This window comes from Polistes dominula, unplaced genomic scaffold, assembly GCF_049000335.1.
Source record: "Polistes dominula isolate Pdom_NZ unplaced genomic scaffold, Pdom_raw_medaka contig_11, whole genome shotgun sequence".
NCBI lineage: Eukaryota > Metazoa > Arthropoda > Insecta > Hymenoptera > Vespidae > Polistes > Polistes dominula.
The window spans coordinates 914,619-927,340 of record NW_028301154.1 but is presented as its reverse complement, the minus strand read 5'-3'; the positions used below and the strand labels follow the sequence as shown (position 1 = coordinate 927,340).

At 29.0% G+C, this 12,722-nt stretch overlaps 1 protein-coding gene across 1 annotated transcript in view; it reads left to right on the top strand.

The window, feature by feature from the left end:
• The window catches only part of LOC107071528 (uncharacterized), a 39,986-nt gene that overhangs the window by 16,505 nt on the left and 10,759 nt on the right, over window positions 1-12,722 (top strand). Inside the window, exons 5-9 of the mRNA XM_089178609.1 lie at window positions 5,706-6,969; window positions 7,034-7,674; window positions 7,761-7,820; window positions 10,597-11,844; window positions 11,969-12,121. Coding sequence (XP_089034735.1) covers window positions 5,706-6,969; window positions 7,034-7,674; window positions 7,761-7,820; window positions 10,597-11,844; window positions 11,969-12,121 — 3,366 coding nt within the window. The remainder of the gene's footprint in view (window positions 1-5,705; window positions 6,970-7,033; window positions 7,675-7,760; window positions 7,821-10,596; window positions 11,845-11,968; window positions 12,122-12,722) is intronic.

The window sequence follows — 12,722 nt, the reverse complement described above, 5'->3', positions numbered from 1 at the left end:
GTTTATATTTATATATTTATATAAAATAAATTATTAATTTATTATATTATCTTCTTCTTCTTCTTCTTCATATTTTTATTAGGACTTTGTCATGTTATATTTTAACTGTATACTCATCTATTATCTTGTATTATTATATATTATTTATATTAAATATTTAAATGTATTAAATATATAATATAATATATATTAAATATATAAAAATATATTAAGTATATATATTAAATTTATATTTAATTATTTTAATATAATATTTAAATAATTATATTTTATTATTCAAACATAAATTTCAATAATTCATTATTTTTGCCGGTACCCAATATTAAAAAAAAAAGAAAAAAAATATAATATATAAATATAATAATATAATAATATAAATAACTAAAAAACTGTAACATTAATAAAAGAATAGCGAACAAATATAATGTTATTTATTAGTGCAAACCGAAATTACTTTCTTGCCAATCCAATATTTATTAAAAATCTACTATTTTTTTGTTGGATAATACACGGTTAGACAATAATTCTGAAATGTTATTATAAATCGATAATAATACTTTTGTTTTTTCAATTAAATCGTACTTGGAATTCAATCACTTTTCATTCATATTTAAAATATGATATTTATGATTTTGCTTATAGAAAATGATCGTTGCAACATAGTTTAATAGAATTTGTATGTATTACATTCTACTCGTCTATTATGTTTTGAACGAGTAACGACAATAAAGATCGTGGCTTTCTAAAAGATAAACGACCTTAACGTCATCGTTCTCATAAACTATTCATTTAAAGGATTCATTTTGAAGATCTCTTTCTCTCCGTTTTCTTTAAATCTATTTTGAAAGGTTCATTCTCTCCATCCGGCTAGTAGACACCTACGAATCATCTCTGAAACTATTCCAAACGAAATCACAGTGTGCTATTATTATTTCTAGCTACTAGATTATGCATGCCGGTTATTATCGATCGATCTTTCAAATTATCCTTTTGCTGAGATGTGCCGAAGATTTCACTTTTAATGAGTATGTTACTTGCTCGATCTAAACAGAAGAAAGAGTCGATTTAATTGCAACTTAAAGAAACTGCAAATATCACCTATGACGAATTTGCAATTTTACCATTAATCCTTAGAGTGCTATGAACGTATATATGCGTTTGGTAAAAATTATCAGAGTGATCTATCGATGCATATACATACGTGCTTGTTAATAGTAATGTAAAATATAATGTAATGTTTATATTAATGTATATTATAATAATAATTTTATTATTAATATTAAATAGTATTATATATTATATATTAATATAAAATAGTATTATCAAAATATATAGTGTATTATATATTATTATAATAATACTATTCTATAGAATATAATATAATAATATAATAATATAATATATAAAAATATAATAATATAATATATAATAATAATAATATTATAATAATATATATTATTATATTATATAATAAATATAAAAAAATAATATTTATATATTATATAATATTTATAATATTTATTATAATATTTATTATAATATTTATTATAATATAATACATTATATGCAACAAAACATTTGAAATAAAAATATTCATCATTCAAAGGATTAAGCAAATTGATCGATAGATTAAAGAAATCGTTTGGACTGTTATTACATAAATAATTATTCATACAATTATTTATGAAATAAATTCAAGGACGACTAATCGGAACGATGTTGTCGTCTACCTTATTGGAGAAAGTTATACAACACAGCTTTAGGACATTCGATGTAGTTTAGTAGATTAGTTAGATACAATATTATTCTTTTTTTATCTATCATCGTTCAGTTTCTTTCAACTAGGAAGCTGTTATATTGGTCCGCTTATGAAATCTTGCCAAAGATTAACACCATGACGCGACAAACACGATACCGACACACTATAGTTGAATCATTAGTACCAACGGGATAATTTAATAGAATCACAACTTGGTAAATGCTTTAATAATACAACAACTATAACTATTATCCGCCTTTCACGTCAGAAGTGAAGGGACACTATAAGATCTTTCTCTTTCCTTTTCTTACTAATATCTCATCAAACTTATTTTCTACTCTCTCTCTCTCTCTCTTTCTTTCCCCTATTTATTGTATTTCTCTTTCTCTTTCTCTTTCTCTTTCTCTTTCTCAAATATTCTCTCAAATTCATTATTATCATTAATTAATTATTCGTCAAAGTTAAAATTATATTTTGTCCGGGAATAAAATGAATTTTTCAGTCAAAAATATCCCTAGTAGCACAAAATATTGAAAAATATGGAATACATGTGTATTTAATATTTATATATTAATATTAAATATATTAATATATAAATTAATTTTTAAATATATATTAATAATAAATATATATTAATATATTCAATATATTAGATATAATATATAGTATAATATATAATGATATACTATATAATATGTAATATAATATATAATATAATATATAATGATATAATATATTAGATATACATTAATATATTAAATATGTATTAATATATTTAATATTAATATTTATATATTTATAGATATATTTATAGATATATCAATATTAAAAAGAGATTCGACATTTTTTTTAAAATTAAATACACGTGTATTCAATATTTTTCAATATTTTGTGCTACTAGGGATATTAGTGTTATCAAAATCCATTGAAATAGTATAAGGTATGTAATTCGCACGATCGGTCAGCCTTGTTGAATGCTACTATTGCATGCTTGACCAAGAGTAAACGTGACGTGGTGGAAACGTTGACTTTTACTTTCAATATCGATTCTACGTACGTAAGTACGTGTTCTTTAGGATTAGATAAAGATAAAACTTAAACTGGAACAACGAGAGAACAACCTGTGCTACGAAAATACGACGACGTCTTATCATCTGTATTTATTTTTTCAACAAAAACATTTCATTAATTGTAATACGATTTTAAAGATCGATGAACAAAAGACAATTAATTAGTGAATAGGATTAGAACAAAAAAAGGATCATAGAAATTAGAGAGGTATTAGTAATTGATAACCCACGCATTATTTTTCAAAAGTTTAGAGGCAACCTTCTGGAAAAGTATATCGGCTTCGTTTTCCATTTGAAATTGAACACCTTAATGTGATATAGTAAATATACCAATACAGGTACTCTTACTCGTTTCAAATCTAACTCTCACATACCTTTTACCTGCTCGATTGCAAACCAGAGAAAAAAGTATCGATTTAATTTTTGTTTTTTCTAATTGTTTCGAATCCAGGAAATGAATTTGTTTTTTTCTTTTTTTTTTTTGATTGATCGTACAAAAAGAGTTTGTAAAAAATAATTCATATATTATAATTATTATATTTGATCACACAGTTTAGACCTGTAATCTTACATATATATACAAACGTATATTCTCGTTTCTCCGATCTCGTGCGTGTTGTTAAGACGTAATAGCAACGTTCAGAGATCGACGACATAACCGGAACTATCTATGCTTGCTAAATAAATTATGATTTTCTCAATTTATATCCGTTCATCGTTGAATTTTCCATCTTACATGTTCAACGATAAATATTTTTTATTGATCGATTATAAAAAGTGAGGTTTCTTTCTTTTTTTATTACAAATGTAATTATTACTTATGTATATATTTCATAAGAACATTCATTTACTATAAATCCAATGAAATGTATAATAACGAAATCATTACTATGAAATAGTTTTATGGCAAACGTTTGAATCGAACAAAAGAAAAAAAAACAGAAATAAGATAAGAAAACAAAAAATAAAATATTTCATACAAAGATATCGTTAAATTAAAAGGTAAAATAATTTGACGTTTGATCCTTTCACAAGTTGAAAATCAATGAAGGTTGAAAAGAAACATTAAGGATGATCTTGTGTCTGACCACAGACAGGGAATTACTACTTGCCAGCTTCGTTGATCGCTTTGATCACATAATTATCTCGTCAGAGATCACTGAAGCCGTTTGATCGAATTAATTTCATTAAATTATTGAGAACACGAACTATGGAAGATTGATAAATCGATCATGATTTAGTTCTCTGTGTTTTAATCTAATGAAAGAATTTCGTTGTTTCTTTTTTGTTTTTTTTTTATTGATGATCATCAAACAGGCTTAAAGATATAAGTGTCGAACGATTTGTCGATTGAACTTAATTCCATTTACGTAAATCTTGCTATTTCAAACGATGCTTATCTGACGTAATTGCCATCCTAACGATCACTTTCGCAAGCTTTCGACAACTTAGCAATCGACCTGCTCTTGCTACCGATTCACCTTTCCTTTTAATTCTAACCTATTCAACTAGGTAGATACAAAAAAAAATATAATCCAAAGGATTGGTATATTGCATTTATTAATTATATATATATATATATTTTTCTTTTCATTTAAACAAAGAATCCCGTTGCACGTAATGTAGAATTCCAATCGTATGAATCTGATCTGGAAACTAGAAAAACATCTTATATGGACTCGTCAGATGTTAATCAATTCGCCTACTATTCATTTTGTGTGTGTGTGTGTTTCCATTTATTATAATTAATATTCTATTTATTATTCAGATTAATTTCTATTGCTTATTTTTACATAATACAATTGCTAATGAAACTAATGATTTGAATTTGTTATTAGAAAAAGTGATTGTAAGAAAGATATTGTAGTTTATAAGAATTAACATTTTAAATATGTCACAGAGTAAACGTAGCAATATAATTTTAATAGATTATCCGATTATATAAAAAAAAAAAACAAGTTTTATATTACACACATCCGATAGTTCTCGATGGTTACTCTTCATTAAGTTAATTCACAGTTATCAAAAGATAATTACAAGAGAAAGTTTTCAGTAGCCTCTTTGTATAATTAATGCTTTTGCAACTACCTTATCAGAGTATTCGATGTAATTCGTTATGTAAACATAGATCGATCATCAAATTTGATGACTTTGTCCCAGTGATCTATAGATCTATGATCTATAAATTGGTCATGTTAAGCGAATCTTTGTATCTTAAGCATCTTTGTATATTCCGGGTATATACAGTAGTGTATTACCTTAAATTCTTTGGGTATATTTGACAAGTGAGACTCGTCATTTGAATTTAAGAAGCGCTTATATAAAATATATAAATATTAATATATTTTATAATATATAAAATATTATATTTATAATATAATAATATAATATTATATTATAAATATATTAATTTATATTAATTTATATTAATATAAATATATAATATAAAATATAATATAATAATATATTTTATAATATAATAAATTTTTATATCATCAATATAAATATATTTCAAATAAAATCTATTACTTTTACATATTAATCCATATAGCAACAAATTAAATTCATTATATATGCATAATAATCTTTAAATAATTAATATAATAATCCACAAAAAAACCTTGCAAGTAAATCCAATCACTTGGATAAAAATTCTACCTGTCCCTGGATTAAAAATAAAGTAAAGGGGATTCAGACAACAAAGAACGAAAAAAAAAACATAAAATATATATATATAAATAATATATATATATATATATATATATATAGGAAAGTATATGAAGTAAAACCGGATATGAATAATTTCGCAACTCGTTCGAATGTATAAATCTTTTCTTTCACTTCTACTTATAATTAAAGAAATATATTGTCTGTAGGTGGAAGAGCAGAGATCGCAAACGTTTGGTAACCGAGGTACAGCAAAATTCGATGGAAAATTATTAGATAAATATGAAACTACCAGTGCAGCATCTTCGTTACGTTCGAGATCAAATCGTGAAAGGAAGGGAGAAACTCGAAGAGTATCTAACAACGACAGACAAGTTTCAAGAAATTCTGACAATGTTAAAGAATCTTTTGGATCGAGAGATCGAAGTGTTGCTGATAAGAAGAATAATCCTGAACAATTAACTGATTCGAGAGCAAGATCATCGAGAAGAAACGAAAGAAGATATTTACCTGAACAAAATCAAAAACAAATCTCAAGAAGAATCGATCAGGAAGCAACGTTAGAAGCACCAAGGTTAAGAAAAGAGAACAATGCGTCTCGTAGAGTCTCATCTAAAGTAGAATCCATTAAAAAGGGTAATGATCAACAGTTAAATGTTAACACTGGACCATCGGTATTTTCTGGGACTACAGAAAACTCAAGATCAAGAACTGGTAGGAAGATACATACGAGTTATACAGATAAAGAATTGAAAAAAGAATTACCAGTTAGTAGGAGATTCAATTCTGAAAGTTCGACAAATAGTACAAGAAGAAATAGTTCGTCAAGAGGATCTAGGAAGGATTCGGAAAGAGGAATCAAAACTACGGAAGATTCGATGCAATTGACAGAATCTGAAAGTGTCAGGGTTGACATACCACTCATTTTGGCGACTACGGATTATCCAAAACTTACGACTGTGATCAATGATCCTGCTGAGAATCAATATTCTTCATCAAGATCTTCATCTAGGAATGCTGAAAGACGAAATGACGATCGTGAATATTCTAGATCGAATATAAAAGAATCGAGGAATTCTGATAGAACGAAAAGTCGGAGAAAATCAAACGATGAAGTTGCTACATCGAATTCGCGATCGGTTCAATCCAGAAGAGGATCATCCAAGTTCGTTGACTTTACCACGCCTGAAACCATCGAGACTGTTACCACTCGTTCGAAAAATAGAAACGATGGAAGAAGTTCGAGAAATCACGTTGACAAAAAATCCAGAACAAGAGATAGAAGTTTGGATATCGTTTCGAGATCAATCACAAATGGAGTTTCAGAACAAGCAGAGATCAAACGTAGGTCTTCTGGTGACAGGAATTCTAGAAATCCTGAAATTAGATCAAGATCTGTAGATACGGTTCAAGATAATCGTGGACGTTCTAGAGGAAGGATCAGAGCTGAGACAACTACACCAAAATTAATTGGTAAGTTTCAAATAATATAATACATGTTATTTTGAAACTTTTATTATAAAATGTTTGTTTGTAGATTTTCCAACAGCTATTCCAATCGAAATGACAACTGGAACGTTAGAGTACACCACACTACCGGTTCCAGAAGTTCCAATTTCAACGACAAGAAATACAGGACAACGAGAATCGGCTCGTACAGTTACCGAAGGACCATCTCGAGTTAGGTCAAGAATTCGGGCTGTTTCTCAAGGAGGAAGAAATTCCACGAAGGAAGATTATTTTAATCATGGTTTAGGATTTAGAGGTAGAAAATTTCCAACCGATGAAATAACCTCCAGCCCGAATAAACCGATAAAGACATCTTCTACACAAGTTCGTGGTAATCCTGGCTGGACACTAAGAAGAAGACCTGGTCATTTAGATAAGATCGAAACTTCTTCATCGAATAGTACTACTGTTAAAGAACAGACCAATGAAATTATTTCTGTTGATGATAAATCGATTAATACAGAATCTACAACTATCGTTCCAACTACCAGAAGAGGATCGAAGAAGTTAAAAATTGATGAATCAACAACTTCTACTGTGGCGAGTACAACGAAAAATCAAAATCCAAGAAGAGGCAGCAGCAAAATTGTTGAACAAATAAATCCTGTTAAAGATTCCGAAGAGAGTGATAATTATCCTCCTGATTTCAAAGCAAGATTATCACAATTGGTAAGATTTTTTTTTAAATTAATCTAATGTTTTCGTTTTTTTTTTTAATCTACTCGACGATTACACCAATGATATTTGTTTTTCAGAAAAATTCTAATCCCAAAATTGCTGTTACCAAGAGTAGTACCCCAAGAACTAGTACAGAGGTAAGTTAAATGTGTAATACTTTATAATAATAATAATAATAATTATTATTATTATTACTTAGCTGTATATTGCAATAACACGTTACAAGTTTTATCGTTTAAATTAACTTTCTTCCGCATCTCTCTTCCGATCGTTTTAACATTCACCAACAACAGCCTTGAATAACCACTGATACGTGTAATTACGTGTAACTAAACGATATCGCTTACATTAGCTCAAATTCCTATTTTATGCTTCTTCAATTATTATACAAAATATGTTCATTAATTCCATTTGTCATATTACATCACATATCGTTTGATTAATTGATCAATCGTTGATGTATCTGTCGTTCCTTTTTAAATTGAGGAATATTCTCAAGGTCAATCCAATATTTTTATTCCTTCGTTGTTGCTCTTTACTTTTGTTTTTTTTTCTTTGTAAGTTATTTTGGATCAGGGATATTAAGATTTTAACTTGATTTTTCAAGGATATAGGATATAGGAGAAAGTGAACTGGTTTTGGAAAGATCATCCACTTATTTCACCTTACTGTTTGCTCTCCAATTTCAAATTAGGTCATTGAAATACGATACTTGACTTCTTCGCTTTCTCTTTTATGGTTTTCATTGTTTGTTTTTGTTTTTTTTTGTTTTTTTTTTTCTTCAAAAATCTCATATTTTTGTCAAGGTTCCAGACAAAAAAAGAGACACGAATTTACGGATGAATTTGTTTCTAAGATTATGACAATTGCTTTTAATGGAGGGTTGGATTAATTTACTTAAAAAATAGAATTGTTTAAGAGAAAGGTAACATACATAAAACATATTTTATTAGAATTTGATTTGGTAAAAAGTAGTCATGCCAAAGTTGATTGACAATTTGATAAGATTTACAATATTAATATGTTGCATCCTGCAATGAGAAAGTTAGCTTGATTAATAATTATTATATTATATCGACAAAAAATCGTGAAAGTTAATAATATTTTTTTTTAAATTAAATTTATCTTTTTAATAATAAAAATAATTAATCATTGCAGTGATCATGATCGTTTCATAAGAGACGAACATTTTTAATAAACTTTAGATTACTTCGAATGAGTTAATCGGAACAGAATGACTTCAAAATGTAGGCTAGAAAGGATCTAACATGAAAGTTGTATGTTTCTTGATAATCTCGCACGTCCGATGTTCCATTTTATGATTAAAATAAAATCAAATCAAAACAAATGAAAGAAAAATATGAAAAAAAAAAAGATTTCTTTCTCTGATTTGAAACACATGGCGAGAGGATTGGCGGCATACTTTGTAATTATAGATCAGTAGATTACTTTTGTTGATCGTTTTTTTCTCTCTGTCTCTCTCTCTCTCTCTCTCTCTCTTTCTCTTTCTCTCGCTTCCTCTTTCGATCAATCGAAAGGATTACTTTTACAAGATAGGCTACGTGTACTCGACGACCATGACAATTGACACGCGAGTGAACGTTTGAAATCGCACGAATTACAAAATTTACCTCTCCCTACAAGTCTCTCTCTCTCTCTCTCTCTCATTGCCTTCTTTTCTCTCAGGCTTTTACTAAACGCAAACAAAATATCACTTTTGCTATTGTATATTAGATAAATGCACTGGCAGCAACAACAATATCAAAAACAAAATTAAATAGAATCAAAAAGTAATGACAGTAGATAAATCATAAATCATAGATCGTTTGTATAGTGTCATTTTCATCTTGTAGAAAAATAATTTAGAAATCAAATACATACACCTGTCTCCCGATTTACATGGGTTTTATGAGAAACCTATCTTCAGTGTAAATTTAGGGAGGGATAGATGTACTATATCATAGTTTTGTAAAAATATTGAGTTGGCAAGAAAGTAATTTTGATTTTCTAGTGTGAAATAAAACTCAATTGTTTCTAAGTTAACAGTTGTAAACAAAAAAAGTGTCAACTACCAAATATCAAAAGAACAAAATTCTGACATAGAATAACGAAACAAACATAACTTTATCTATTGGTGCAAGCTCAAATTACTTTCTTACCAATCCAATATTAGACAATTAGAAATCTATTTAGAAATCAAATACACACCTGTCCCCCAATTTACATGGGTTTTATGAGGAACCTATCTTCAGTGTAAATCTGGGAGAGATAGATGTACAGTTTTGTAAAAATATTAGACAAGTAGTAAACGCTTGATTGGAATAATTGAAATTCTGTAGTAGAATAAAAATCAAATCACATAAGCTTTACGATTAGTTGAACCGATTAGATAACGCAAAGAAAAGAAAGGTAGAAAAAGGAAAGAAAAACAAACCAAACTTGAAGTTTCAGTTGTTAAGCAGCTCGATGAAGTCATGGCTCGAAAGGGTTGCCAGTCAATTGGCAGGATGGATCTTTTCCTTCCTACGTTATCTCGGGCTCATCCTTTTTCCTTAAATGGACACTTACTTTCATTATATTTATTTTCATAAATTATAGAATTATTTTATATATCATTCGAGTTTAGTCGAAAAGTTTAGACGATGTAGGATCGTAGAAAAATATCTAATGAACGAATGAAAAAGTCTCTCTCTGTCTCTCTCTCTCTGTGTGTGTCTCTCGTGGTGGTCTGCATCGTTTCAATGACCTTGAGAAGGATTCCTCTAAGGAGATGGATAATTTCTTCAATATGATCAGGGTAACAGATTAACTCTTTCTCTTGTTTCTTTACTTTTTAAAAATCTTTTTCATTGTGAAATGAATTTAGAACAAATGTTTTATGATAGATCCTTCCCTCGATTGATTTTTTTACAGGGAAAGAAATCATCGTCTACCTTATTCTCAGAAAGATCAAAAATGAAATTGGAATTAGCTAGGAGATTGGTGAAGCCTGAATTGAACGATCAAGAAAATGTTTTGGATTTGACTGGCAAATCTAAAACAACTGACATGCCGATTGCTGAAGAAACGAAGAAGGTTGACAAATTAGTAGCTAAAGTTAGTAAGACCAGTCGAATGGATGATCAACGTAAATTGGATAAGCTTGAGGAAAATTCATCTCGTCAAAAAAAGGGAAGAATTATATCTGAGAGAACAGTAACGTCGATATCGGTTCAAGATGATACACCAAATTTTGTTGTCGAAACAGTGACCAAAGTTACCGAGGAAATCTTTTCAACTCGTAAAAGCAAAACTCAAGATTTATCTTCTATTACTTCGAAACCTTTGAAAGGTTTTAATAGTACACCTAGAAGTGCAATCAAAGAATTCAAATCAAACAATTTATTAGCTAGACGTAATAAATCTTTGGAAAGAGATTCTAACAATGGTCTTCTTACTGATATTCTCGTAGATACGAGTAAGATTAAATCGAACAAACAACAATCCTTTTCAATTATCGAGAATGAAGAGAATCAAACGAAGAAGCCAAGAATGTTGAACAGCGTGACTAAAGCTAACTTTCAAACACGTTATCCGAAAAAATTGATCAAAGACAAGATCGTTGAAGATACTAACGAGATTCCTGAACAAACTACATCGAGAACGTCTTCAGTTACCAGTAGATACAGTAGAAAAAAGGTTGATATTTTTAAACCTTTTGATCCTATTCCAAAAACTATTACAACGGTGACTTCAACGTCTTCAAAAAGACGAGAATTTCGGCCAAGAACAGCGACTTATCGTAGACATTCTGAAATACCAACGACCTCGGTACAATCAACCAACAAGGTTGACATTAATTCGGGTGTAGCAATCACACCTAAGACACCCAAGTATCATGCTACTTTGAAAAGTTCAACACCGACTACTCGATCGATACCGCAAGAACCACAAGTTAGCGTTAGGATCAGCAACGATACTAATTCGATTGAGTCTGGTATTACCGACAGCAGCAATGGTAATACTGGTTCCAGCAACATCTTCAATCCTACTAGAAGTGCCTTTCTCAGTGGTAACAGTACTCTTCTCGAACAACTACGCAGTACTGTAGCGCCGCTTCTCAGCTCTTTGGGTAACAAAACACCGATTTTTGCTGGATCCTACAGCAACGTTAACAACGGAGTAAGTTTATTATTTTTTTTAATCATTCTTGATAATAAGTTTCTTTAAATTTCGATATGAGTTCATTTTTTACAATTAACAATAACGTTTTGTTAATAGAAATATTTGAATTTGGATCTTACAGAGCTCTACTCCTAGGATCACTCCAAGTGGATCACCACCAAGATTTAGTGCTAGGTACAAAGGAGCTGAATTGTTCGTTAGAAAATCAACGGGTTATCAAGCAACTGTACCTTCGATTACAAGTTCTTCAACAACTCAAATTACTCCGATAGAGGTAAGATAATATAAATGATATGCAAAACATATTGTATCCACACTCAATTTCTTGCACGTTTTTGATTTCTTTGAATAAATTGAGGTATCAAGTGAAAAAAAAAAAACAAAATGGTAAAAGGAAGGTAAGCAAATTGTTTGCAATCGTGGATGGCTTCTTAGGCTGGCTCCGTATGAATAAACATGAACATTAGGAAGAATCACGTGATTATTATTTTGTGTGCTTAAAAGGTATTCACCACGAAGATCGAAGAGGATTTGGAGAGTGTTGCACCACCATCTTGGTCCACCGATCTTGGTATTACTACCAGCCCCAATGGAATTTTCAATTCGGAGAACGTTGATACGAATAATCTTCGTTAGATTATTATAGTGATTACTGATTTTATATAATTAATCCCCAAATATTTTATATTATGATTATCTTCTTCTTCTTATTTTTACAGCATTACCATTTTTCATTAATTATTAATATATATATCAGTCATTTATTATAGGTTGTGGTATATAGTATAGTATACACTATAGTTATTAGGATTTCAATGTGATTTCTCAAATTATCACGCTCTAGCATGCAGCACCTTGAAAACGTCAGTAATTTG